The 26,773-nt window shown below is 27.7% G+C and overlaps 1 protein-coding gene across 2 annotated transcripts in view; it reads left to right on the top strand.

Annotated features, from left to right (window-relative positions):
* The first annotated feature begins 2,063 nt into the window (after positions 1–2,063).
* Positions 2,064–26,773, top strand: part of LOC127285799 (carnosine N-methyltransferase) — a 39,800-nt gene continuing 15,090 nt past the window's right edge. The window contains exons 1-3 of one of the 2 annotated variants that reach the window (XM_051311982.1): positions 2,064–2,305; positions 8,680–8,887; positions 21,657–21,814. In XM_051311982.1, coding sequence (XP_051167939.1) covers positions 2,199–2,305; positions 8,680–8,887; positions 21,657–21,814 — 473 coding nt within the window. In that variant the 5' untranslated portion in view covers positions 2,064–2,198. Of the gene's footprint in view, positions 2,306–8,679; positions 8,906–21,656; positions 21,815–26,773 lie in introns of both variants that reach the window. The other variant, XM_051311981.1, reaches the window with a different exon arrangement.

Here is a 26,773-nt window from a genome sequence, read left to right as displayed (position 1 = left end):
TGCATTAATAAAAGCAAATTTTATTTTATTGCCTAAAGGCGCCGTTCCATGACATTGTGAGACGTCGGCGTAAAAGCGGAAAGCATGAGAACGAAAGAGATGAACATATCTCACTATCTCTTTCATTCACATGCTTTCTGCTTTTACGCCGGGGTTTTCACGCTGTCATAAGACGGCGCCTTAATATACTTAAGTTCGAAAATTTCATTTAAGCGAGATATTAAAAAAAAAAATTTTATCCCACATATTTCCAATGTAAAGTTGTGTCCCAGATAATCGCCATCTTGGATTTTCCTCCATCCATCGTGAACTACCTAAAGGACTCGTCTCATATAAACGTAAAAGCGTCGGCGAAAAGCGTAAACCATGTGAGTAAAAGAGAGAGTGATATCTGTTTATCTCTTTCAATAACGTGGTTTTCGCTTTTTGTTGAATCTTTGATGCCAACATGGAACGGGCCCTTAATAAATGTAAACGTATACGAAAAGTTGCCATTATCCTCACTCGCCGTTTATCATTATTCTCGTCAACTACCGCACCCTGCTCTAGTGAAAATTTAGTAACTTTATACTTAAAATTAAAAGTTACTATAATAGCACTAAATTTTTACTAGAGCAAGGTGCGGCAGTTGACGAGAATTATGACAAATGGCGAGTGTGGAAAATGGTAACCTTCCGAAATAGGCAGTGGTTGGTTTCCATTGTCCCCACTCGCCATTTGTCATAATACTCGCACTTTGCTCTAGTAAAAATTTAGTAACTTTGTAGTAATTTTTAATATTAATAATAAAATTACTAAATTTTTACTAGGGCAGAGTGGGGTAGTTGACGAGAATTATGACAAATTGCGAATGGGGACAATGAAAAGCAACTTTTCATTTTAACGGTGGAAATGGAATATTTGTCAGAGCCAATCAAATTCAGTGATTCTCCGTTAAAAATGTATGGCTGTTTCCGAATTGGGATTTTTAGCGCTCTTTTGATAAAGGTATACTCGGGAAGTATGCAGTGTCATTTTTTCCATGCGAAAAAAAGTACACTGCATACTTTCCAAGAATTAACTTAATCAAAAGATGCCCTAAAAATCCCAATTGGGAAACGGCCTGTAGCTCGTCAAAAACCAAAAATATATAAAAGCACCTTAAAACGAAAATGTACACTTGTTGTGGCCAGAGATTAGGCCTAAGCAGAATTGGGATCTGAAATCATAGGGAATTATGGGGAAACTGACCCCGTTGCGTCAGCCATCTTGATTTTTTATCTCTTTCTTCTACATATATTTTAAAAAGGACGAAACGAAAAATGGCTGACACCACGAGGTCGTCACCAGATGGCGTATCGCAGTATTTCATATCCCAATAGGTTCGCGAAAGACGTTCGCAAAGGTGACACATGAGTTAGAAAAGGACAGAGATATATTCGTATCCTTTTCTATCTCATGCATCACAATCAACCTATTGTGCTTAGGCCTATTAGGTTGTTCAAGTTGGGTGGGGAGAAATCCAAAATGTCGATTAAGCGGTGCACCAACAAACTTAAGAAATGTACAGGATGAAGTCGAATTTTTTTAATATCTCGCTTAAATGAAATTTTGGAACCTAAGTGTATTAGGATTTTAGTTTCTATTTTTAATTATCTTTTTATCTTTAATTATTTTTTTAATTACATTAAATAGGTAATTAAAGATAAAACTAAAATCCTAATACATTTAGGTTCCAAAATTTCATTTAAGCGAGATATAAAAAAAATTCGACTTCATCCTGTACATTTCTTATGTTTGTTGGTGCACCGCTTAATCGCCATTTTGGATTTCTCCTCATCCAACTTGAACAACCTAATGCCTATACTTTTTTGTCCTTTTCTAACGCACATGTTGTCATGGCAACACGTGTGTTAGAAAAGAACAAAAAAGTGTAGGTATATCTGGCCACGAGTATAACTGTCACATTTCAGATATTTTACTGTAAATATACGTATAATTCTGTATATTTGTAAAAAAATGAAAAAAGATTTTACAAATTTTAGATTTCTTAGCTTCTGAGTCATGTGACAGTGTTATATATACATGTGCATACACACACACATACATATTAGGTATTAGGGAAGAGGGTTATAAAATTTCGAAAAAAAAATATTATTGTGACGAAGACAAAGAAGAAAACTTTTATAAATTTTCTATGACAGATATTTTTAAGTATAATGGAATCTGGCTTAAATGCATATTCAATAAAAAAATATGACACATACGAGGATGAAGAAGAGCGAAAACACTTTCAGCGGATTGTTTCCGCATTCAAATATTACAAGTGAGCATGCATTTTTTTTTTATTATTTTTCATTTTATTCTCTTTAAATACAATCTAGCACACTTTTTAAAAACAATTTTATGTTAAATACAAGATTTATTAACTATTTTATTTATATATTCAGTATGAAGTAATAATTACATTTTAACATCGAATAAGAATCATTTCTCAGTCAGAATTTCGTATAATTCTCTTTTTATTAATTAAAATTGTTCCTGTCAAATAATCTATTTTTTATTTTCCTAAAAATGACCCTTTTTTGTTCTTTTTAGAAATACAAAAAAAATCATTCGCTTTTAATAGTAGTTATCAATTTATAAATATACCTATATAATACTACTTTAGTAGCTGTATAGGGTATTGAAAAATTTTGTTATTTTTTTATACTCCACCCTTTAAAATTATTAGTAGACATATTATTTTTAGATGAGTGGGAAAAAGAACTTTAATAGTGGAAAATAAAAAAAAAGTAACATTTTTTTTGTTTTCTTTTCTAAGAAAAAAAAGAAACTTCGAAACGAAGAGGTTATGTTAAATTTTCTGTTAAAAACGACTACCGGTAAGAATTGTGGGCCTCGGATTGTACGACTTTTTCGACTTTATTCAATTTTTTTCTCAAAAATACAGATTTTTTCGACTTTTTTTTTTTTTTAATAAAATGCGCCAATTTTATTTTAATTTTTAAAGAAATTTTTAAATAAAATACGACTTTTTTTTAGTATACAATGCAACTTTTCCAAAATTTAATTACTTAACAAATTTTTCACTAAAGTTCTTTGCTAAATTAAATATTTTTTAATACCTAATTTAAATAAAATTCATTAAAAAATTCAGTTATCTGAAAATATTTTTCAATTAATCATTTAAAAAAAATTGAATAATTTTTTGAAATTTAAAAAAAATCAATTTTAACAAATAAAATTATCAGAAAAATTTTAATTCAAAATCACATGAAATTCAATTATTCCCAAAAAATCTAAACTTAATAATTTAAAAAATGATAATTATTTCAGACAATAATTTCCATTTAGTTCTTAAAAAACTCATTTTATTTAAAATATTTTTTAAAAAAAAATTTTAATATAAATTTAAATTAAAATTTCCAAAAATTTTAATTTCAAATCTTTTGCAATTCAATTATTTCTAAAAATTTTAATTAAAAACCTTCTAAAATTTTTATTATAAAATTTTAATTAATTTCTAAAAAATTGAATTTTAATTATTTAAAAAAATTGTTATCTTTAAATTAATTTTTAAATTATAGTTAATCAATCATTTTCATCAAATTCTTAAAAAAATTGAATTTGTTAAAACAGTTTTAATTAAAAATTATGTAAAAGTTAATTATTGTCTGAAATTTAAAAAAATATTGAAAAACTAAAATTTTCGAAAACTTAAAATCTTTTGAAATTTTATTATTTTAAAAATTTCAACTGTAACTCTTTCAAAATTCAATTATTTTTAATAATTTTAATATTTCCTAGCCTCGGATGATTATACGACTTCTTCGACTTTTTTTTTACATTTTTTAAAAAAAATTTTTAAACAAAATACGTTTTTTTAGTATAAAATGCAGATCTTCAGATCTTCTTCATTTCAATATTATTTAACAAATTTTTAAATAAAATTCTTCACTAAATTAATTATTTTTAATAATTTTAATGAAAGTCTTCACAAATTCAATTACCTTAAACTATTTTTCAACTAAAATTTTTATGAAATTTAATAATTGTTTATAATTAAAAAAAAAAAAAAATTAGCAAATAAAATAACTAAAAAATTTTTATTCAAAATCACTTAAAATTTAATTATTTGCGAAAATTTCAATAATTTTTATAATATTCTTCGAAAATTCAATTATCTGAAAGTATTTTTCAATTAAGTACTTTTGGAATTTAATTTTTTTATCTGCTTTCTAATATAAAGTCTTCGTCAACAGAAATCACTAAAATTTTCTCTTATTATAATTATTGTCTGAAATTTAACACAATCTTTTGAAATTCAATTATTTTCAAAAATTTCAATTTAAAAGCTTCTAAAATTTTCAATCTAAAATTTTTTAAAATTTATTGATTTCAATTATAACACTACTGAAATTCAATTATTTTTAATGATTTTTAGATTCTAATTTTAGAATTATTTTATTTTTATCTGCAATTTCTAATAAATTTTTTAGTGAAATTATCAAAAAATTTAAATATAAAATCACTTGTTGTTCAATTAATTTCAAAAATCTAAATTGTAAATCTTTTGAAAATTCAATTAACTTTAAAAAATGTTATCTAAAATTATTTGATAAATTATTTTTAGTTCTTTAAAATTTAATTATTGTCTGAAAATTAACAAAATCTTTTAAAATTCAATTATTTCTAAAAATTACAACTTAGGGTCAGTTGGGGTAAATGGGGACAAAAGGTTTTGGAGCTTAATTTACAGTTTTAAAATTAAGTTCAACGTCAATATTTTAACCTCAGATCACCTGCAAGAGGTTTTCAGTATTGACAATCATTTATCTTGACAATTGACAGCAAGATAAAAAAAGTTATCGCTTAATGTATAAAAACTTGAAAATCAAAATCAATCTGTTTCAGTATTTTGTCTCGCATTTCAAAAAAAAACAGACTTAAAAATCATACCAAATTTTTTTCTTATTCCTTATGACTCCTATAACAGAAATTCACTTGAATTTTTCATTTTTGTCAATTTGGTTAATAATGACAAGCTGTTCCCATTTACCCTGAGTTTTCAAATTTTTGGAGTAAATGGAGACAGCTTGTCATTATTAACCAAATTAAAAAAAAATAAAAAATTCAAGTGAATTTCTGTTATGGGAGTCATAAGGAATAAGAAAAAAATTTGGTATGATTTTTAAGTCTGTTTTTGTTCAAATGCGAGACAAAATACTGAAATAAAAAAAAAAAAAAAAATTTCAATTGGTTCAACTATTATAAATCTATTACAAATTTTTTTTCAAGTTTTATCCCTTAATACAGTAATATACTTAAGGAAACTTTTTTCTTAAAACTTTCTTAGAGACTGTGCTGTTCCCATTTACCCCAAATTTTAGGAAATTTTATAAATTTTGGGGTAAATGTGGACAGTCAGTTTCATGCGTTTAAAGCTTATCTAAATTTTTTTCTGCTGCATAAAATTAATCCTGGGAATGTAAATAACAACTTAAAAAAAACAAACCCGCAAATATTACCTTTTAAAAGAAGAAACTTACGTAATTTGTGAAAAATAGCAATTTTGTTCCCATTTACCGCAACTGACCCAAAACAATTTCAAAATTATTATTTAAAAAAAATTTTATTTAAAAATCTGTAAAGCATGATTTAGTATTGCCTGAAATTTTTTCGACCATCAAAACTAAAAACTATAACAAAATTTTAAATTCGAATAAATTGATCAAATCATATTTGAAAAAATTATAAAAATTAAACTTTCAGAATTTTTTTTAGAAATTTGTCCTACTTTAATAAAATTGTGAAAATTTGTTGTACAATTAGTTCGATTCTGAAATATTCGAAATAAATTATATAATAATAAAATGCTTGGTCTGTCCTAACTTGAAGTTGGCCTTTTCTGATTTCACGTGTTTTTTTGAATATTAATCTTATGACGTGTCAAATTTTGACAATTCTTTTTCTCATTTTTGCCAAAGTTGTATAATTGTGTTTCCAAATTTCGGAATAAGTTTCTTTAAAATTCCAAATTCGAAAATTCAATTCACGAAGCTGAAGTACACAACGTTTACCAACGAAATTTTTTTTAAACTTGTATATTGATTCAAAAATTGTACAAAAAATTTATGATGAGAAAAAAGATGCGCCAGGAAATTTCGTACAAGATAGTAATTTGAAAAAAATTTATTTTTAAAAATTAATTTTTAAGGTACCAGGGGCCAACGAATACCTATTAAATATTAAATATTAATTATAAAAACACAGGCCTCGAATCAACTTAAAGACACAAAAAGTCCTTTTAGTCGATTTATATTCCAAAAAAAAGTGGATTTGTTTTTTATTTTAACAAAAATATTTTACAGATTTTTAAATAAATTTTTTTTTTTTAATAATAATCCTTTTCACAGGGTTAAAGTTGAAATTTTTAGAAATAATTAAATTTCAAAAAATATTGTTAATTTTCAAACAATTATTAAATTTTACAGAACTAAAAATAATTTATCAAACAATTTTTGGAAAACATTTTTTAAATTTAAATTGAATTTTCAAAGATTTAAAATTGAGATTTTTGAAATTAATTGAAACTTTAAGTGTTTTGTTATTACAATTTTAGATAATTTCACTAAAAATTTATTAGAAAATGCGGACAAAATACAATAATTTGAACATCATTTTTAATTGAAAAATGGTTTCAGATAGTTAAAATTTCAAAGAATATTATTAAAATAGTTAAAAATAATTGAATTTCCTTAGAGTTATAATTGAAATTATTAAATTTCAAAAAAAAAAAAAACGATGGAAAATTTTAGAAATAATTAAATTTTAGATGCTTTTAAATTCAAATTATTGAAAATTCAATTAATATTTATTTCAAATTTTTGAGAATAATGAATTTTTATTTGATTTTAAATTTGGAAAATAATTGAATTTCAGTTCATTTTGAATTGAAAATTTTGGGAAATAATTGAATTTTAATTGAAATTTTGGATAATAATTTAATTTAAGTTCATTTTTGATTGAAAATTTGGATAATTAATTTTGAATAGAAATTTTAGAAAATAATTGAATTTTATTTCATTTTAAATTGAAAATTTGGTAAATAATTAAATTTTAAATTAAAAATTTTGGATAATTATTGGATTTTAATTGATTTTGAATTAAAATTTCGGGTAATAATTGAATTTTAGTTTATTTTGAATTGAAATTTTTAAAAAATAATTCAATTTTATTGTGATATTTTTTTTAAATTATAAACAATTGTTAAATTTCATAAAAATTTTAATTGAAAATAATTTTGATATAATTGAATTTGTGATGTACCTATTTAATTAAAATTATTAAAAATAATTAATTTAGTGAAGAATCATTTTAGTTCAAAATTTGTTAAATAATTGAATTGAAGAAGATCTGAAGAAGATCTACATTTGATACTAAAAAATGTATTTTATTTACATTTTCGTTTCAAATGTTAAAAAAATGTCGCATTTTATTAAAATAAGTCGAAAAAAGTCGTATTTTTGAAAAAAGTCGGAAAAAGTCGTATAATCCGAGGCCTGTAAACATATAATTTTCATTATTATCATTTAATAAGTAATAATATTCTAATAAATTAAATTATTATTGATAATATTAATCTTTAATTTCTTTATAACAAACAATTAAACATTCAATTTGGCGCGCTTGCGCGCGTTTAATTTTGCTAGTTTACTTAATATTCATTATAGAATTATTCTTATTACAGAATTAATGAAATGAATTTAATATCTAATAATAATAATTACTTGAAATAAAATATTCATTAACTAATTAAATTTATTAGAAATAAAAAATCGACATTTTCGACTTTTCTTGTAATGTAAGTCGACTAAAACGCCTGGAATTGTGCAAGCATCCATTTTTTGGTGAATGAAAAAAATTTTATAGCATAAAATGAATGTAAATTAAAATTTTGTCGACATCTTATAAGATTGATGAAATTATAAGAAGAATAAGATCTGAAAGAAGTGATTTTGTCTTTTTTTATTTATAAAAATATAGATCAGAATTTCGTAAATGTAAATGTAAATTGATTTTAAATTGATCAATCCCGATTTTTTTTTGATAATTTCTGATTGGTTAATTTCTAAAACCGCACCGAAATCTTTCTGTTGATTGTATATTTGGTCCTTTGTAATTTCGAACAAATGAAGATTTGTCGTTTTAATAATTATATTATATCAAATAAGAATTCGTGCAAATAAAAATTTGAACAAATAAAGTTTCGATTAATTAAAATTGTTTACATATTTAAAAATTTGTATCACTTAAAATTCTGTTGAATGAGAATTATGCTAAATTAAAATTCGGTTAAATTTGAATTCTTTTAAATAAAAAGTTGTGTAAAAAGAAATTCTGTGAAATAAAAGTTTATTACCTAAAATTTTGTTAAGTTAAAAATTCATTTAAAAAAATTCTGTTAAAGGCTAATTCAAAAAATGTAAATTCGTCTAAAAAATAATTATATCAAATAAAATGCTTTAAATTGAAAATTATGACTAATTTTTTTTTTTATGAAATAATCATGTACCGCATATATTATTTTCTAACGATTCTTTCTTTCGTGGAATTTTCACAATGCCCTGTTTTTTTTGTAACTAATCAGAATTGTAATTAGTAATAATTTTTCATTATTCTATTGTAAATTTACAGACCACACTCTTTACAACGAGTGAAGAAGACTGAAACCTACCTCCTTTCTCTACCAACGCATCATCAAAAGTTACTCTCAAAATATCGAGATCACCTACAAGAAGTGAAGCGTTGTATTGAAAATAATGACGACATAATAAAACTTATAATTAAGGATGTGGCTCACATATTTGAGAACGTGAATCCAGCCAGCACAGATAACGAGAGTGTAAGAAAAGTTAATCTGGTGTGTAGCATGACATCTTTCTTCTATATATTTATTATATAGATTCTCATTCTTTTTTTTTCGCAGTAGTATTTGGACATTTTCTTTCTAATTTCAATGAATTTCACAAAAAAAATCTCTTTCTTTGCCATCATGTAAAAAGAAGTTCAAATTTCTAAAATGTAATTTAGTTTCATAAAATTTTTTCGTTTATAGTACTTAATAAAATTATTAAGTATTAGTAAAAGCCGGTTTCACCAGCTTGGATTAAATCGAGGTGCATGAATAATCTCCAAATTTCAAGGTCTGTTAAGCTGGCACCACAAGTTTGATATTTTTAAATATCTCCTATGTGAGAATTTAGGGCTAATTACCGCTCAAAATAAAAAATTTACCGCTCTTTATTTTTTTTAAAAAAAGGCGGTTGGTGCTACCTTAACGTTCAGCTGGCACGAAACGCTTAAAAAACCAAATAAATAAAGAGATAATTAAAATTCTACCATGCCATAATTTAGGGCTCATTTAGGGCTTTCAAATGGACATAGAAAGAATTTTCAAAAAAAATTTCAAAAACAAAAACACTCTATTTTATTTCAATAAATTTTCAAAAAATTCTACTCAGTTAAATTCTACACAAGAAAATTGTACATTTCAAATTCTTTTAATTTTGCACGATTAAATACTTCACCGTAAAATTCTACACAAACAATAAATTATTCTTATTGATTCAATTGAATTATTAATTCAACGCCTTTAAATTCGACGCCAGATAACTCTACACAAATAAATACGTTGAATTTAAATAAATTTGGTAATGTAAAATGAAAAAAATTCTACACAGTAAAATTCTACAATGTGAAACTCGACACAAACAGTTGAGGTATTCATCAGTTTGCGACGAGTTTCATCGTGTAAAATTTAACTGCGTAGAATTTATTTCTTCTTATATTACCAAATTTATTTAAATTCAACGTATTTTCTTGTGTAGAGTTTAATTGCGTTGAATCGCTACCACCCCTTAAAGAAAACACAGATAAAATCATTTTAGCATTAAAGTGATTGAATTTTAAATTGAGGCGCGAAATTTATTCAATTTTTATTTAATAATTTATTTAGTTGTAAAATTAAAAAAAAATTGTTCTGAAATAGATTTATTTCTCTCACTTTCCTTGATATTTTAAAAAAAAGGTAGACCTCAATCCGATTGTTAGAACGGAAGATATAGCAGTTTAAATTTTTTTGTTATTATTACAAATCTCGTAAACTAACAAATATTTTAAGCGGTATACGCCCAATTTCCCGAAAACAGCCGCCCGAATGCAATTGCCCGAACGGTCTTTTGCCTGACTCTAATCGCCCGAAAAAAATTGAAATGTAAAAAATTACACGTTGTGTGAATGAACGAACATAAGAATATGAAGTCATTTGTTTATTATTGTAACGTCAAAATCAATCAACGTGTCGTTTTGTTCACATCAATTTGAGGAAAGATATTCCAAATTTTTAGTGTAGAATACAATGGATTTAAACGTGGAAGTACCAATAATTGTTGGTGATAAATTATTATTGCGAGGTTTTATATATGTCAGGTCGAGAGAAGGCAAAAATAATAATAAGCGATATTGGGATTGTGAACAAGTTCGACGGGGCGAATGCAAGGCGCGTGCAATTAAGCAGCAAAGTGCAACGAGTTTAATAGCGTTGAAGGGTCTAACCGGCAAGGCCGACCAAAAGATTTCTCCTCATTTTGTCGTACTTTGAATTAGCCATTGTGAATACTTGCCAATATGTACACTGATACTCCATTTGGGGGATGTTTCTTCAACTTGAGCCTAAATGCGTATTGCAAAATTCAAGAAGTTGACTTACAAACTGCCTACAACAACCCCAGAGACGATACCATAAGAAAAGACTCCTATGATATTAAGTTTGGCATTTGTTCCTGTCCGTGATGTCATTGAGGCCTTCGATGCTCTGGCTGAAGTTGTTTCGAAGGATTTACTCGATATAATAAATTACTTTGACCATAAGTATGTTCGCGGGAGAGCAGGTCGTGGACGACGTCGTGCAGTTCCACCTCGATACCTCATTGAACTATGGAATCAATATGAAGCAACTCTTCAAGGTCTATATCGCACAAACAATGTAAGCGAAGGTTGGCATAATAGATTTAGAATTATTGTCAACAAAGATTCCTTAGACCTGTATTCGTTCTTGAAACAAATTCAGAAGGAGCAGTAGGATATTGAAACGTGCTTAGTGGAATTGAGTTTGGGGCGTTCAGTGAAGGCGGAAAATTATGAAACATATAAAGAAAACGAAGAAATCCTCAAATACTTAGAACACTGTGCTTATAATATTCAAATTACTTAATTTTTCTCTTATCATTTACACTGAAACAGGAATAATTTACTTTACTATTATTAAAAATTTAATATTCCTTTACCACACGCGGCTGGGTTCAAAGCTGTGTGGGTTCAAGTTAACAGAATTTAAACAAAGTTCAAAGATAATTTGAAAAATATTATCAGGGTTGCCCGGCGCCAGTCGACTAAATGTCGACAATTTTATTAATTACAATTGAACATGAGACATTTAATTATAAAACAAAAAGAACAAAAAAGGGGGGGTAAAATGGGTGAACCCAAAATTTAATACCAAGAGTGTCGACTGAAAGATATATATTTTCATAAGAAATCTACTTATATTTTGGAGAGATGCACTCTTCAAATACCCGAATTAGCCAATTTCTACGTGACTCACACACTATAATATTCTCACAAAATAATCGACAAAATAAGTTTAGAAAAATGAAAAACGTGTATACATATCGACGTTCGATCCAAAAGTGATCATGATGCGACTTGTTGCTTTGACGCCGGTCCATAGCGCCGGTCTCGCATGTGTCGTTACCATAACAACGCCAGGATCGTACATCGATAATCAATTAGAGGTTCAATAAAATATTTATAAAATAACAATAAAGTTTATCAACACTTGTTAAATTTTTACAAATAAGCAGACGCGAAAATACTTCCTGTTACAACACAATTACTTACCTACATCAATTTTATAAACAAGTTTTTTTAAACACCTGCAATATTCTTATACAAGTATATTTATCTTCTTGAAAACAAATTTATGTGTTTTGATTAATTTTTTTCGGGCGTAATAACCTACGGGTGTTTAGCTTCGGGCAAAAAAATTTCGGGGGATCGGTTTTCGGGCGACTGTCCATTCGGGTGCGCGTTTTTGGGCGATTGTACTGTAATCATTTTAAGCTGCTATTTACGTTAAAGCTTAGTCTTACTATATATAACAAAATTCCAATGTTTCATTGCAATCGGTTAACCTACTCCGAAAAAGTCAAAATCTTACCTGCAACCGCACAATTGTGTTAAATATTCTTTAATTTTTATGTCTTTTTAGAAATACAAGTTAAGAAGAAAATGTAGAATTTTTTAATTTGATCGTTGAATTTGAATTCAGTGACCTTGAAAACAAAAGAATATTAAAATTTTGTTCAAATTCAATCATTTTTAAAAAATTTGGTCTTACAAATTGGTTATGCCATTTTGAATTTTTGAATTTAACCACCATATTTGAACTAAGCGATCTGGAAAACATTGGAATACTAAATTTTGAACAAATCAATCAATTTTTAGAAATTCAAGTAATTTAGTTCACTACGATTTACCGGTTTATACAGTTTAATTTATTATTTTCTAACAAAAATGACCAACTTCGCTGAATTCTGTAAGACCCAAAAAATGAAATCAAGGTTTCTCTATAATTTTACTCTATTCTAATTTATTTAGTTTAACTTTGATCCAAAGATCATCAAATTTGGTCCATTTGTTCAAGAAATTTTAAGTTTTGATAAAGAAAATGCCAAAATCGTACACTGCATGCCATTTAAACTAAATCATTTGACCTGATGTTCATATAACCTAATTCTCATTCGGCCTAAACATACTATAACCTAATTGTTAGTTGTTCTAATATTCATCTGACCTAATTCTCATTTGGCCTAATTTTACTATAACCTAATTGTTACTTGTTCTAATATTAATTTAGCCTAATTCTCAATTGACCTAATCTTAATGTAACATAATTCTCATTTGCCTAATCTTCACTTGACCTAGTTGTCAACTGCATACAATTTTTTTTAAAGTAGATAAAGTGAGGATTAGGCCAAGAAAAAATAGGTTACATTGAGATTAGGCCAACTGAGAATTTGATTAAATTAATATTAGAAAAAGTAACAATCAGGAAATAGTAAAATTATGCCAAATGAGAGTTAGGTCAGATAAATATTAGAACAAATAACAATTCGGTTATAGTATGTTTAAACCGAATGAGACTTAGGATGTTTAAATATCAGGTCTAATGAAAATTAGTTTAAACGGCGTTTAGTTCAAACAATAATTAGGCCATATTTGGGCCTAATAATCATTAGGTTTAGATAAAAATGAAATTTAGGGCAGATAAATTTTATATTAAATAAGAATTAAATTAATATAAGATCAAATGAGAATTAGGACAAATGACGATTAGTACAAATCCATCATCCAGCCATTTTGATTGGATACTTCAGAACAATTGAAAAAGTTGCGCGCGCAAGTTACGTTGTCACATAATCGGCGAGTAACTCTATTAACCGGACAAAATCGAGCGGTTATGTTAAACAGTAGTTAACTTAATTTAACCAGCTCTAGCGTTTCAAAGATGGTGGGACATAAAAGACTTATGAAAATTAAACTAATTGGAAATTAACTACTTAATCGTAGTTAGTGAAACCGACACCCAAATGTATTATTTTATTAATTAAGGATATTTATGATCATTTTAACCGTCCCCCTTTTTTGATGATTAACCTCCTTCCACTCATAAAGCCTTACCTAATTTGTGTACGGCCCACAAATTAATACAAGTTAATAATGTGATCGACCTAAAATACACCTAAAATGAAATAAATATATGTATAAACACTTTTATTTATTAAATAATACTTATTACAACATTATTAAAAGATAATAACACGAAAAAATTAAAAAAAATTGACATATCTAAACAGACATGAAACATAACCAAGAATGCGTATAGAAATAACTTTCAATTAATTAATTACTTAATAAGAACAGCTTTATATTAAAAATGAACACAGAAAAATTTGTTTGTTTTTTAACAATAAAATTAAAAAAAAATTACAACCTTCGGACTCCCCCAAAATTTTGAATAACGAGGGATAGTTGGCGGGAAAATTGAAAAAATTTACATAAATCCTAATTGTTTATATTACAGAACAGGTTATTTTCAAAAATTTTATATGAAAAAGTTGTTTCTTTTTAAACAATTTATATGAAAAAAAATATTACAACCTTCGGACCTTATAACCTTTGGTCATTGCATGCAAAAGCTCATTAATTTGTCATTTTTGATGATAATTTTTTTTATTGAATAAAATTGCTTTTGTTTATAATAATTTTTTTTCAAATTCTGCAATTTTTTTCAATCTTATTGCTAAAAAAGCAATAATTTTTTCCTCTACAATTTTTTATTTAAACCTGGTCTTCATAATTAGTTAATTAGTTGAAAGTTATTTCTATAAACATTTTTGGTGGTTTTATATCTATTTAGATATGTTAATTTTTTATTTTTTCCTGTTGTTATCTATTAATAATGTTGTAATAAATATTATTTAGTAAATAAAAATGTTTAAACATCTATTTATTTCATTGTAGGTGTAGTTTAGGTCGATCACATTATGCGGGAGTTTTCGTTTATTTGAACGTTCGTATCTCCAAGCACATCTTTCTTTTCAATAGCATATCCGCTTTTCAATTTGCACAAAAAAACTTAAATAATATTTATATATTATAATATAAAGTAAATAATATAAGTGGCCGACTTTCCTCTGAAATTTTTTTATAAAACTTTTATTAAAATCAATAACTTTTTGCTGAAAGGTTAAAATGTGCATAGTAGTATATTAATAGTAAAAACTGCATAAAACACACCATGTTTTTAAAAAATATATCAATATTTAGCCAACTTTTACCATTTTTATTATGTCTTGTTTTCAATAGACTAGACACAAATTCAGATTAAGTGACCTCTAAAAAAAAATACGTTTTAAATACATTTAAATTATCAGTAGTAAAAGTCAATTTATGTCAGACAAAAACATTTACAATTTTCTGGATTTTTGCATTAGTGGAAAAAGCAGATTGCAGTCGGATAAATCTTTTCGAATAACTGCCACTTTATACTAAGCAGTAGAAGACAGTTATAACAATACTATAGTCTGCCTACATGCGAAGGTTCCTCCATCTAGTTAGAGTTTCAGTATTGATAAAGATAGATCTCCCCGTTAACGAATTTAAGAAGAAGAAGACCAATCTTCTAAATTCGCAATTTAATGAAAATCTTCCCAATAATGTAATTGTTCTTTATTATCAATACCAGTTATGACGAGAGACTAACGAAAAATATTTCTACCTGCATTGATATCTCTGTCCCACGCCGTACCACAACAATAACAATAAGCAGTTCTACTTTTTCTTATTATTTTCTGTTACGTCGTAACAATTGGTGTAACATTTTAATATTTAAAACAATAATTGATAAAAATTTAATTTAATAAGAGTTTAAATAAACTCAAGTATTATTTTTATATTCAGAATATTATATTTAGTATACTACAGAAAATGTGTTTTAAGATATGGTCAAATTCATATCTTTGTTAGGAAGTTTAGGTAATAAAAGCAAAATCTTGGAAAAAATAATATTTCACAAAGTAACAAAATGTCTATAGATAAAAATTTATTACTAAAAGAACTAAATAAGGCTATAGAACTCGGTACGGTACGTACGCATTCCAGAGGATTAGGACTTAATGTTTATTGCTCGGACCCAACCTTGGGTCTTGTCGGATTAACTAAGCAATTAAGGCAAAATGTGTCGATGAGTTTTTCATATAATTTTAGCCTTTTCCAAACTTTTCCCAACGTTGACAAATTTTTAAATTTTTACCAGCGTTGTTATATTTTGTAAAACTTCGTTTTGAAAAGACAAACTTGTGGCAGAATCAATCTAGCGCTCGTACTGACTAGACGTGACGCTACCAATAAATTTGTACTCCTCCCAAACTAATATTGTTTAAATAAATACATACTTATTGATTGTTCTCCTTATATTAATAATAATGTGTTTTATTTCAATGCACCCAATAACATTCTAAACGAAATTGGCCTTGATATTTTAAAAATACATTTAAATGATTTTTAAAAACTTTTATAAAATAACATTTTAAGTGTTGGTTTTTATATAACGAACATTTTCATTTGATCGTTGCACTTACTACAGAGTTGTGTGGTATTAAATTCATCAACGAACACAAGACGCAAATTTTCAAATTTATCTTGCTTGCAGACTAATTTTTTTACCACTTTACTCATCGGCATTCTAACATGTCCACGTATCGAAGGAGAAATATTTGGTTTTCCTATTCCAATTAGATAGTTTTTACTTTTGTCACTATCTAAATAGTTGGCAAGATAATCAGTTTCTCTTTGAACCATGATATACTTGTCCCATTTGAGACCGGCAACTTTTCTATTTTCCATATAACTTTGATTGTAAAAAACGGCTTTTAACAAAAAATTTATAGACGTTAAAATTAAGTCTGGATCACGATGATTGAATTTATTTTTGAATTCGACATTTTCCAATAAATTTTCATAATATTTTTTTCATTACAACCAAGATTGTAAATATTGATTTTCTTTTACTGTCTTGAGTAAATACTCTAAATAATTTAGTTCTAATTTTTATTGGAGAATCTATTAAATTAATGTTAAATTTTTTGTACATTTTTTTCTTAATGCCACCAGAAGAAAGATTTAATCCTGGGTCTAAACCCTTTAAAATATGATATTTTTTGTTATCACGCTCTACTGGTTGATCAGTATTATAGAAAGTAATTTCATACTTTTCACTGATGAGATCAAAAATAATTGATACTGCAATGCCGTCAGTCATTATTGTCCCTGAAAATTTTTAACTTTTTCTCGTTTATTCGAAGTTTTGAAATATTAAACAACCTTTTCCATTTTCGTTCATTTTCAAGATACTTTTATTTCTCTCAGCCTTTACATCCTGCTGAAGTTTGTGAATTCTATTTATTTCTTGATTTGTTGTTAATAATTCTTCATTCAAATTTTTCAATCGTATCTTCATGTCTGTCAAACGACTTTTATTAACAGGATCTTTTTCACATTCCAACAGTTTTATATATCTCAATAGAGTTATTTTATCATTAAACATTTTCTGTTTCTTTTCTTTAACAGGAGAAATAAGATTTTTATGATATTGTTCTTGTTTAGAAATTTCGTCTTTTGAAAAGTTTTTGTTTTTATTTCAATTTTTTATGTTTGTTCAATGAATTTCATTCCTTCTGTTGTTTTTGCAAAAAAATTTCCAAATTCGTTCATTGCAGTATTGGTGTAGGTGATGTATTTTATGCTTAAATCTATAATAGTTTTCAACATTAAAATTTTTGAATGTCACATTTATTGTAAGAAAGAAAATTGTCAATAAGTGTTTTAATTGTAATTCCTTTCTTTTCATCTTCTTCTGCTTCATTGTCAATTTTTTCCTTTTTTAACTGCTTCGACGGAGTAAATGATTTTTGGATGTTTTGTTTCTTCTTTGCCAATTTTCCTCTATTTCTTGAATTTGTTTTTCTAGTGTCGTTTAGTTCTTTGTTGTTTTTAAATTTTATTTCTTGTCCTCTTCTTTTTCTTTTTTGTTTATTCCTATATTGACGTCTTTTTTTGCCTTTTTTCTCCTATCTTTGTGTTTTTTGGCATTTCCCTCAATTTTTTTTACATTTGTAATCTTACTCGATTTTTCTTTCAATAATTCGTATTTAAAAATGTTGCTAGACGATTTCAACAATGAAGAGTTAGATTTGTTTTAAAATTTGTATTCATTTGACACGCCGTTTGTTGAATTTATGCAATTGAATTTTTCAAATGGTCTTCCCACGTATTTTGTCAATTCAGGAATAAATTCTTCTTGTAATTATTTAAGAGTATCGACCTTGTTAGATTTTGAAGGTTTTTCTTTAAAAAAATAGATAATTGTTAAATAATCAGGTCTTTTAGCAGACCACAAATTACGTAAGTAATCATTGTCTGGATGTCTGAATGAAAAATTGACAAAAATTGAAACTAAAATAAAGATTCGAGATAAAAGTTTAGTTTGATTAATAATAATTTTGCGAAATTCTTCATGTGGACAAAAAGATTCATTAAATCCAGTTTTTATTGTTAATTTTGTCTGTTAAGTTGTTTCTTCGTTGTTCTTATTATTATTATTAACTTTTGTTAGTGTTTTATTAATTAATTTTTCAATATCGGGTACTTTGAATTTCGCTTTTGTTACTTTAGATGCCTTTGATGATTTCTTTGGTATATTACTTTTAATGTTTGTATCTTCTTTATCCTTTTATGATTTACCTGGTGGAAAAATGTCTTTTTGAAATTCTTCAAAATCGTATATTTCATTTTCGGCGAATATCAGTAAATCCTCCTATTAGTTGTATTTAATTCATCAAACAGGCTTTGTTTTCTTCATTTACACTAAGATTACATCTTCTTCTTGGAGTAAATACTCTATACTCTGTCCATCGAGAGTTTGCCCTCGGTCGCGCAATTTTTCTCTGAGGGCGTTGAAAAACTTAAAAATGGCGTTTCCGTAATTTTTTCATCGGAAAAATAGCCATTGACAATCGTTTCGGTCTCTTACCTTTCCACACGGTCTTAGGCCCTCACGAGTCAAAGGGTAATTTATGACCTTTATACCTTAAAGGGGACATTCAAATGGTAATGACTTAATAAAAAATACAAAGTTTTTTAATTTTGTTCTTACAAAATTAAAAATTTTATTTTTGAAATCCTCATTTTATTGTGGTTTCAACAGTATGTTGTTTGACTATAATACATTAAAATTTAAATAATTCACAAATTCAGTGATTAATGAAATGTTTGTATGTACACATAGCTTTTTAGAATTTATTATAAACTTTTTATTTAACTTAATTATTAATGTAAGTTTGTATTTTTAATTATTATTAATTATGATTAATTAATTGATATACATAATAACAATTAAGTCATTCACTGTAATTAAAATTTTTATTATTTAAATAATAGTGCATCTTGAGTTTACACTCATGATGTTATTACACTTATTACGAAGTATTACGTCTATTACAAGATAATTGTGCACTAATACACGAGTAAATACCCCCACAACAAAACATATAATTTGTTTAACATACAATATACACAAATCTTTTTCTTTATTCACTTTCTGAACTAGAATCAACTGAAACATTAATAACAATTGCAGGGATTCTGTCTACTAACTCGTCAATACGATGATCAATATTCCAAAATTTCTCTTCTTCACGGATAACGTGCCTGACACAACTTTGCCAATTTTCTGATGTGACGCGATTTATCCCCTCTAATAATAACTTTTATACATCTTCTAGTTTAAATGTAAAATTGTTAGACTTAACATAACGTTTTACCATGGACCACACTATTTCAATTGGATTTAATTCGCAATGATATGGAGGCAATCTTAAAATAATCTTATTGGTTTTTTCGCTATTTCGTTTATTATATATGAATTATATTGTTTTTTATACCTTTTACTATATTTAACATCTGAGCTTTAATCATAGTTTCATCATAATTAAGTCCCTTCTCTTTCAATCAGTTTTGTATATCAACTTTTTTCCACGTTGCAATTGGCACTTTTTCCACTTTCACTGATTGTGAGTGATATGAAGCATTGTCCATTACAATCACACAATCGTCTTCTAATTTTGTTATTATATTTTCGAACCCTTCCTTAAAATTTTCTCCATTCATCTCGTCATGGAAATCCATGGAATTTTTTTTCGACTCGAAAAATAATAACCCTTCTTCCACAAAACCCTTATCACTCCCGATGTGGAGAACTATTATTCGTTTTCCTTTTCCAGTCAGATTTGGTGGTCCTGTTATTAAACCTCGGAGGAATGCTTGTCTTCCAGAAACGATTGTTTCATCATACCAAACTCTGCTTGAAAGATCGCCTACATTTACCCAGGTTTCATCCAAAAAATAAATAGTTTTCCCTTCTTCGCGATATTTACAAATTTTTTCTAAATATTCCCTTCGCCATAAAACTAAATCATTCCTTTCTAATAATACACTATTCCTTTTTCGCTTTTGGTATGTAAATTTCAATTCTTTTAATACAGAATGTATGGAAGAACAACAAAGATTCGGAAATTCTTCTTCATCATCTAAAACTGATTTTAATTTATCTAACGTTGGCAATTCCTTATTGACATAAAAAGCATGAACGTTTCTTCTGATAAGGGTCTTCTGTAATTCATCCAATTTTTGAATGATTTTTGATAGAGACTTAGTTCTATTTGGAGAAATAACAGTACCGCTCTGTTCATATTCTAAAAGAATTTTTTTTTTGATCGTTCTCTCTCCAATTGCAGTTTCCTTACTTATGTGCAAAATTGCATCTTTTTGTATAATGTTAGGATTAACTTCTTTCAAATTTTTGAAAATGTTTATTGCAATTGTTCTTATACGACTCCCAATGAGCTGAAAATTATGTTTAAAATCATTCATAAAAAATTTAATTTCTGGAGATATATATTTTGTTTAAGTATACAAATACATATAATAAGAGAAAATTTATTACCTGGCCTCTTTTATTTCTTGAAACTGGTAAAAGTTGATTCTCCCCTTCCTCCATTTTTATCAAGTAATAATCAATAAAAAATTTAAAAATAATAATTATTGAACAAGCTAAAACTGTATATAAGTTTAAACAGTATCTACTACTGATGTCGGCAATAGACTGACGAACGCAATGTAAAATTTCTTTAAAACTGTGTCGATGAGCAAGCCATGTCTTTACCTGATCTTTCAGACAAAAGTTACTTCCAGAATTTATTAGACACATTGCAGGAAATTGTACATCATAATTTTAAAGATTATCTATTTATTTATGTCTAAAAACAGAGAAAAATCCAGACCCTTTTTAAATAACTTTTTGTTTTATTGAACCTTAAAAACCTTAAAATTTTTTTACATTTTTACTTTAAAAATTTGGATGTAAGGTGACACTTTTTCATTTTATTTTCACAAGTAATTATAAAATACCAATTTTGTTCACGTAAAATATTACAAAAGGTTTCCCAGTTGTTTTCTTATGTGAAATAATCCTAATTTAAAAATCGAAAAAACTTGATAATTTGTTTTAAGTCACTTGAAATAATTTCCGTATTTACTAGCTACGTTACTGACTCTTCCATTAGATTCAAATTTTTTCACACAATCCAAGATTTGAGTAGTTGCGTATTGTGATTGGTCAGACCCTCTTTTTGAATACCTCGAATTTTGTGATCCTAGACGTTTAAATAATTAAAATTATAGATTTAAAAAATACTATTTTCAACTAGCACGCAAGGTATCTTGAGAACTATTTTTTCATGTAAGCTGAATTTTTGAATGTAGATTTGCAAAGTATAATAAATTTTTTGCGCATTTTTCTTTAAATTTTTAATATAAGTAGGTATCTATTTTCTTTTTTTTAACTATTATTATCCTTCATCTTGTAGTTGTATGTAAAAAAAGATAATTTTTTTATTGTATTTTGTAGTCATACATTTATAATTTAATTTCAGACATTAAGTCCAAGACCAATAACGGCCGATCAAGAAAAAGTGCAAGCAACAATTAAACAATTAGTACGTGATTGGAGTACAGAGGGAATGGACGAACGAAATGCCTGTTATCAACCAATAGTAGATGAAATTTTGCAGCAATTTCCTTTGGACTATTGGTATGATTAAATATTTATTTTCACTTTTATTTCACAATAGTTATTATTTATTTTCTCTTTATGGGTCATTCATGAACTACGTTACCTATTGCAGGGGGGGAGGGGGTCAAAAAGTTTATAAAAATGCATTTAACACAATTTGTAACGAGGATGAGGAGGATCTGAAAAATGTAAAATAGGTAACGTAGTTTATGAATGGCCCCTTTATTTTGCAAACTTAAAATAAGGAATCAGTAAAATTTCAATCCATTAAAATTTACGTGTTGTCTAGGAGTGCTGATTTATTTATCAATAGTGTAAATTTTAATGATTATTTATTATTGGTCCCTGCCTTTGAATTTATCTCCTAGAAATAACATTTATCTAAAATAAAATTTATCATCTGATCCTGGAATTTGTAAATAAATTAAAGGATGGCTACACCGAGAGCCAATCAGGATGGTTTTTAATCCTCTGCCGTACTAAACAAGTGGACTAAATTTTGCGACTGCGCAGAATGTTTGTGTTCATCTGCGACCACGGTTGCGATAGTGATAGGTTAGAAAAGGCGATCACGTGGTCGCCAAAGCCAGCGAACTTTTTTAACCTGTCACTATCGCAACCATGGTCGCAGATGTACACAAACATTCTGCGCAGAAGCAAAATTTTGCCCACTTGTTTAGTACGGCAGAGGATTAAATTTAACCATCCTGGTTGGCTATCGGTGTAGCCATCCTCTTAGTTGGTTTTATTTTTTTTAATTATGTACTTAGCAGGAAATATTATAAATAATATTTAGTCATTTTTAAACGACCTTAGCTAATGGTGAATTTAAATGAAATTGTACAATAAAATCCTGTATTTCGAAAATTTCTACTTTTGGAGTAAATAATAAAATTATTTTACGATCTGCTGGAGAACATAATCACGAGGGTGATGAACAAAAAATATTAAGGGAACAAATTAACTATGCTTGTAAAAGAAAAGCGAGTGAAGATTGTTCTGAACGTCCCCGCCGTGGCGCTCCCGGCTTCGGAATAGGGCGCCTGTAGCCCACTGCATGTCGTTAAAGGAGACTATAAGGGGTGCGGAGGGTTGTACCCATCTAGCTAAGTACCGCTTCGACGAAGACGCTAAGATGGGACATTACCGATGATGTATGAACGCACTACGCCTGCCAGGTGTTCACCATGTGAAATGGGATCCTCCCCGTGCAAGGTGGCCGTGGAAGTCCGGCCGGAGAACTTGTCTTCCCGTATCCCATCGCGTGTCGTACGAGGCGACTAAAGAGGGAAATTTGAACGCAGTACGCTTCCTCGTCCGGAGGCAGGGTGAGACCGTTGTGGTTTCAGACTGCGGTCTGGGAGCTGATGTTCCACGTGGTCCCCGTTGGAAGTGCAGGATTCTTGTCCTCGCTAACTCACGCCCACTTCTGTTGGGGTGTTATCGGGTCCAAGATCAATGTTACTAACCGTTCCGCCATTTCATTGGGCACCCTATTGTATAAGTGTGTGTGTGACCTACCAGACCATCGGTGGATGGAGCTTAGCTCGGAGACGGAACCTCCACGAGGTCTTCGCTGGGTACTTTGATTCCCTTCTTCCACTCAAGTTCTACTTGCACGGGCGTAGGGAATCAATGATAACCGTCTCCTCCTGGAAGGGCACCCGGTCTTCTTCGCTGTTTTGGATCTTAAGGACCTTACAACGGCAATTTTTCCCTCCTCTTTCCCCATGGTGCATCGATAGCGAGGCGGCTTGCCAAATCGCCGCCGTTTCAACATGTCGGTAGTTCTTTCGTTAGGGGGTAGATATGCTTATTTTAAGATCGGGAGTTATAGTCCTTAAGGACCCAGGCATCCCACTCGGCCTTGAGCACGACGATAAGCGCAATTCTGTTATCTGAACGTCCTTCGAAATTTATAAGAGATGAATTAGGTCTTCCAGTAGTTATCATCAAAACCTAATGTGGACAGAATCTGGCAAAATGGATATATAACGTCCGCAGAAAGTAATTTCTGCCTGTGACAAAAAAAATTATTTTCACATATAAAACAAATTTGACTATATACAGCTTATAAAATTTATTTCGATGGGACTTTTAAATATTGTACGAAGTTTTTTGGGAAATTATTTACAAAATACACGGCTGAATTGACAATCAATATGTGCCTCTTGTTTTTAGCCTTTTGCCATCAAAAACTGAAAATTCGTATAAAAGAGTTTTGTCATGGATTAAAGGAAAGTGTGCTGCTCAACTCCAACTCAACTTTAGTCCAACAGAAATCACTTTTGAATTAGGCATTTAAATCGCCTTAAGATATATTTAACTACATGTAAATATTATCGATTGCCGTTTTCATTTTACCCAAGCGTGATGGCATCAAATTCAATAACAGTTCTTAAATCCGGCGTAAGTGGAAGATTGTTTCATAACGGATTTTTTCCCTTTAAAATCAGAACATCCACTATTAGACGATTACGTCGACTACATTTTAGATACGTACATTTCGCAGGATTCTTTTTATTCTCCTTAAGTAAGGTCAGATAATACTGTGGACATAAGAACGACAAATGATTGTGAATCGTTTCACTCTCATTTTAATGAAACGTTTAATCCTTACTTCCCTCCTGTGTATACACATTTGTAGAGAAGTTTAAAAGTGTATAAGTTCATGTGTATGTTTAAATCCAAAGTTTTGGTATGCCACGACGAAATCATGACAAGCGAGTTCAACTTCGACAGAGTTCAATAACTAATTTATTCAATTTGTATAATAATGCAATTGTCACAAGGTATAAATATGTGTGCGTAAAAAAGAGCCTCGGCGCAATTTACAGGTCAGTTTAAAAAGCTTTCCCAAGGTAACCTAAAAACATTCAGTGAAGTTTCAGGGAATTGTCGGTGCTGTGTAGGTTATAAGTAGGTAAAAATTTGCACGGCGCAATTTTGGCGCTATTTTTAAAAATTTACCAATCACGATTTTCTTGATAATTTCTGATTGGTCAATTTAAAAAATCGCGCATAAATCATTCTGATAATTTTAAATTCGGCCATTTCTAATTTCAGACAAATGATGATTCGTCGTTTTAAGAATGTTATGAAATAAAAATATTCGAACAAATGAAGATTCGGTGAATTAGAAATTTTGACATTTAAAAATTCGTTTTTTTTAAGTTTAAAAAAATGTAATATCTTAAAAATTCAAATTAATTAGTATTAACTGTGCATAAAGTGAATTTCTACTTTTTGCAAGTAAAAATATTTTTTTCTATGACTTCCACTTCACAAATTTGGTCACCATTTGTTTTATTTTTACCTTTCCTATAAAATTAGTAATTAAAATTCTTTATGTCCCAATTAATTATAAATGTTTATAGTAAAATTTGGTTTTATGGCTTTTTATAGGACAAGTAAAAGATATTAAGAAACATCTTTAACGTTTCGGAATCGGTACCGATTCCCTCATCAGAATTTATTTCATCTAAAAGAACAATGTTACAATTAGAACTATTTTAAGGTTATAAATTCAAAAAATGCGAAAAAGAAAAATACATACTAATTAATCCTGAGGAATTAATTTTAATAGTTGTGAATCAAATAAAAGATCATTTCTGAAAAGAATTTTGGTTATATAATAATTTAAAATTTTAAAAATACTTTAAATCTTTTTGTTATTAAATTCAAAACATACCTGTTAGTATTATTAAGAAATTTTTATGATTTGAGAAATGATATGTAAAAAATTAAAATATTTTAAAAAAGGGGGAATTTAGAAAACTTTTTTAAAAAATTATTAATATTAAAACGGATTTTTTGATCCATTTTTAGTTGAATCACAACCACTAACTGACAAAAACATAGAATCATATGACATGTGGAAAATAGGTTAGGTTAAGTATTGTGTAAGTAACGCAACGTTTCATAAAGACGATATGATATACGGAGTTTTACAAGAATTTGAAAGTCTTTTTTACGAAAAACAGATTATCATATATAAATACATTAAAGAGAATAATTACAGTAATTTTAAAAGTCTATTATATGTAGAGTCAAAATTTGCTAAATCATTCATTATATTTAAACTTTTGTCTTTTTCTTTTTTTATATAAAACATTTCTGCAATTTTTCTTTTTGGTAAACTACTTTCTTGGTGTAAAATTTTAACATTATTCCAATCAAAATCGTGATCGACACCATCATTAAATTTTTTAAATCTGTGTTTCGTAATAACAGAGTGGTACTTTTTTTCTAAACGGTAGTTAGTTTTATGTTGTTTACATCTGGTTTGAAGTAATCTACAAGTTTGTCCAACATAGGTACTGTCACAGTTTTTACACTCAAGTTTATAAACTACATCTTTATTTTTCATGTTATCCAATTTATCTTTACCAAGTTTAATAAATTTACTAAGAGAAGAGCCTCTTCTGAATAGTGTTGTAATATTATAATTGTTTAAAACCGATTTAAATTTGTAAGAAAGATTGTTATGGAAAGGAATAGAAAAAGTACGATATTTGTCAACTTCAAAGTCTTTTTTAGTTATTTTATTAATATTATTATTATTGTTGTAATTTTGTAATTGAAAAGTTCTTGCTTTAATTTGTTTATTTATAAATTCTAAAGGGTAGTTATTTAATAATAAAATTTCTTTAATTAAATTTAGATTTTCAAAATGGAATCTTTTGTCAGCTAGCAATATTGCAGAATCTACTAAATTTTTAATAATACCAATTTTTTGTTTTATTGGATGATTGGACAAAAAATTAATATATCGTCCAGAATATGTACTTTTTTGGAACCAGTTGGTTATGATCGAATTATCAGGTAATTTTATTATTTTTAAATCTAAAAAGGAAATCGAATTATTTTTCTCAATTTCATACGTGAACTGTAATTTAGGGTTATAACTATTGAATTTTTCAATGATGAAGTCTAATTTATTCCTAGGAACAATAAGAAAAGTATCATCGACATATC

This window comes from Leptopilina boulardi, unplaced genomic scaffold (assembly GCF_019393585.1).
Source record: "Leptopilina boulardi isolate dan_hultmark-lab unplaced genomic scaffold, ZJU_Lbou_2.1 LbouV2_341, whole genome shotgun sequence".
NCBI classification, from domain to species: Eukaryota; Metazoa; Arthropoda; class Insecta; order Hymenoptera; family Figitidae; genus Leptopilina; species Leptopilina boulardi.
This window is presented reverse-complemented; position numbering and strand designations above follow the sequence as displayed.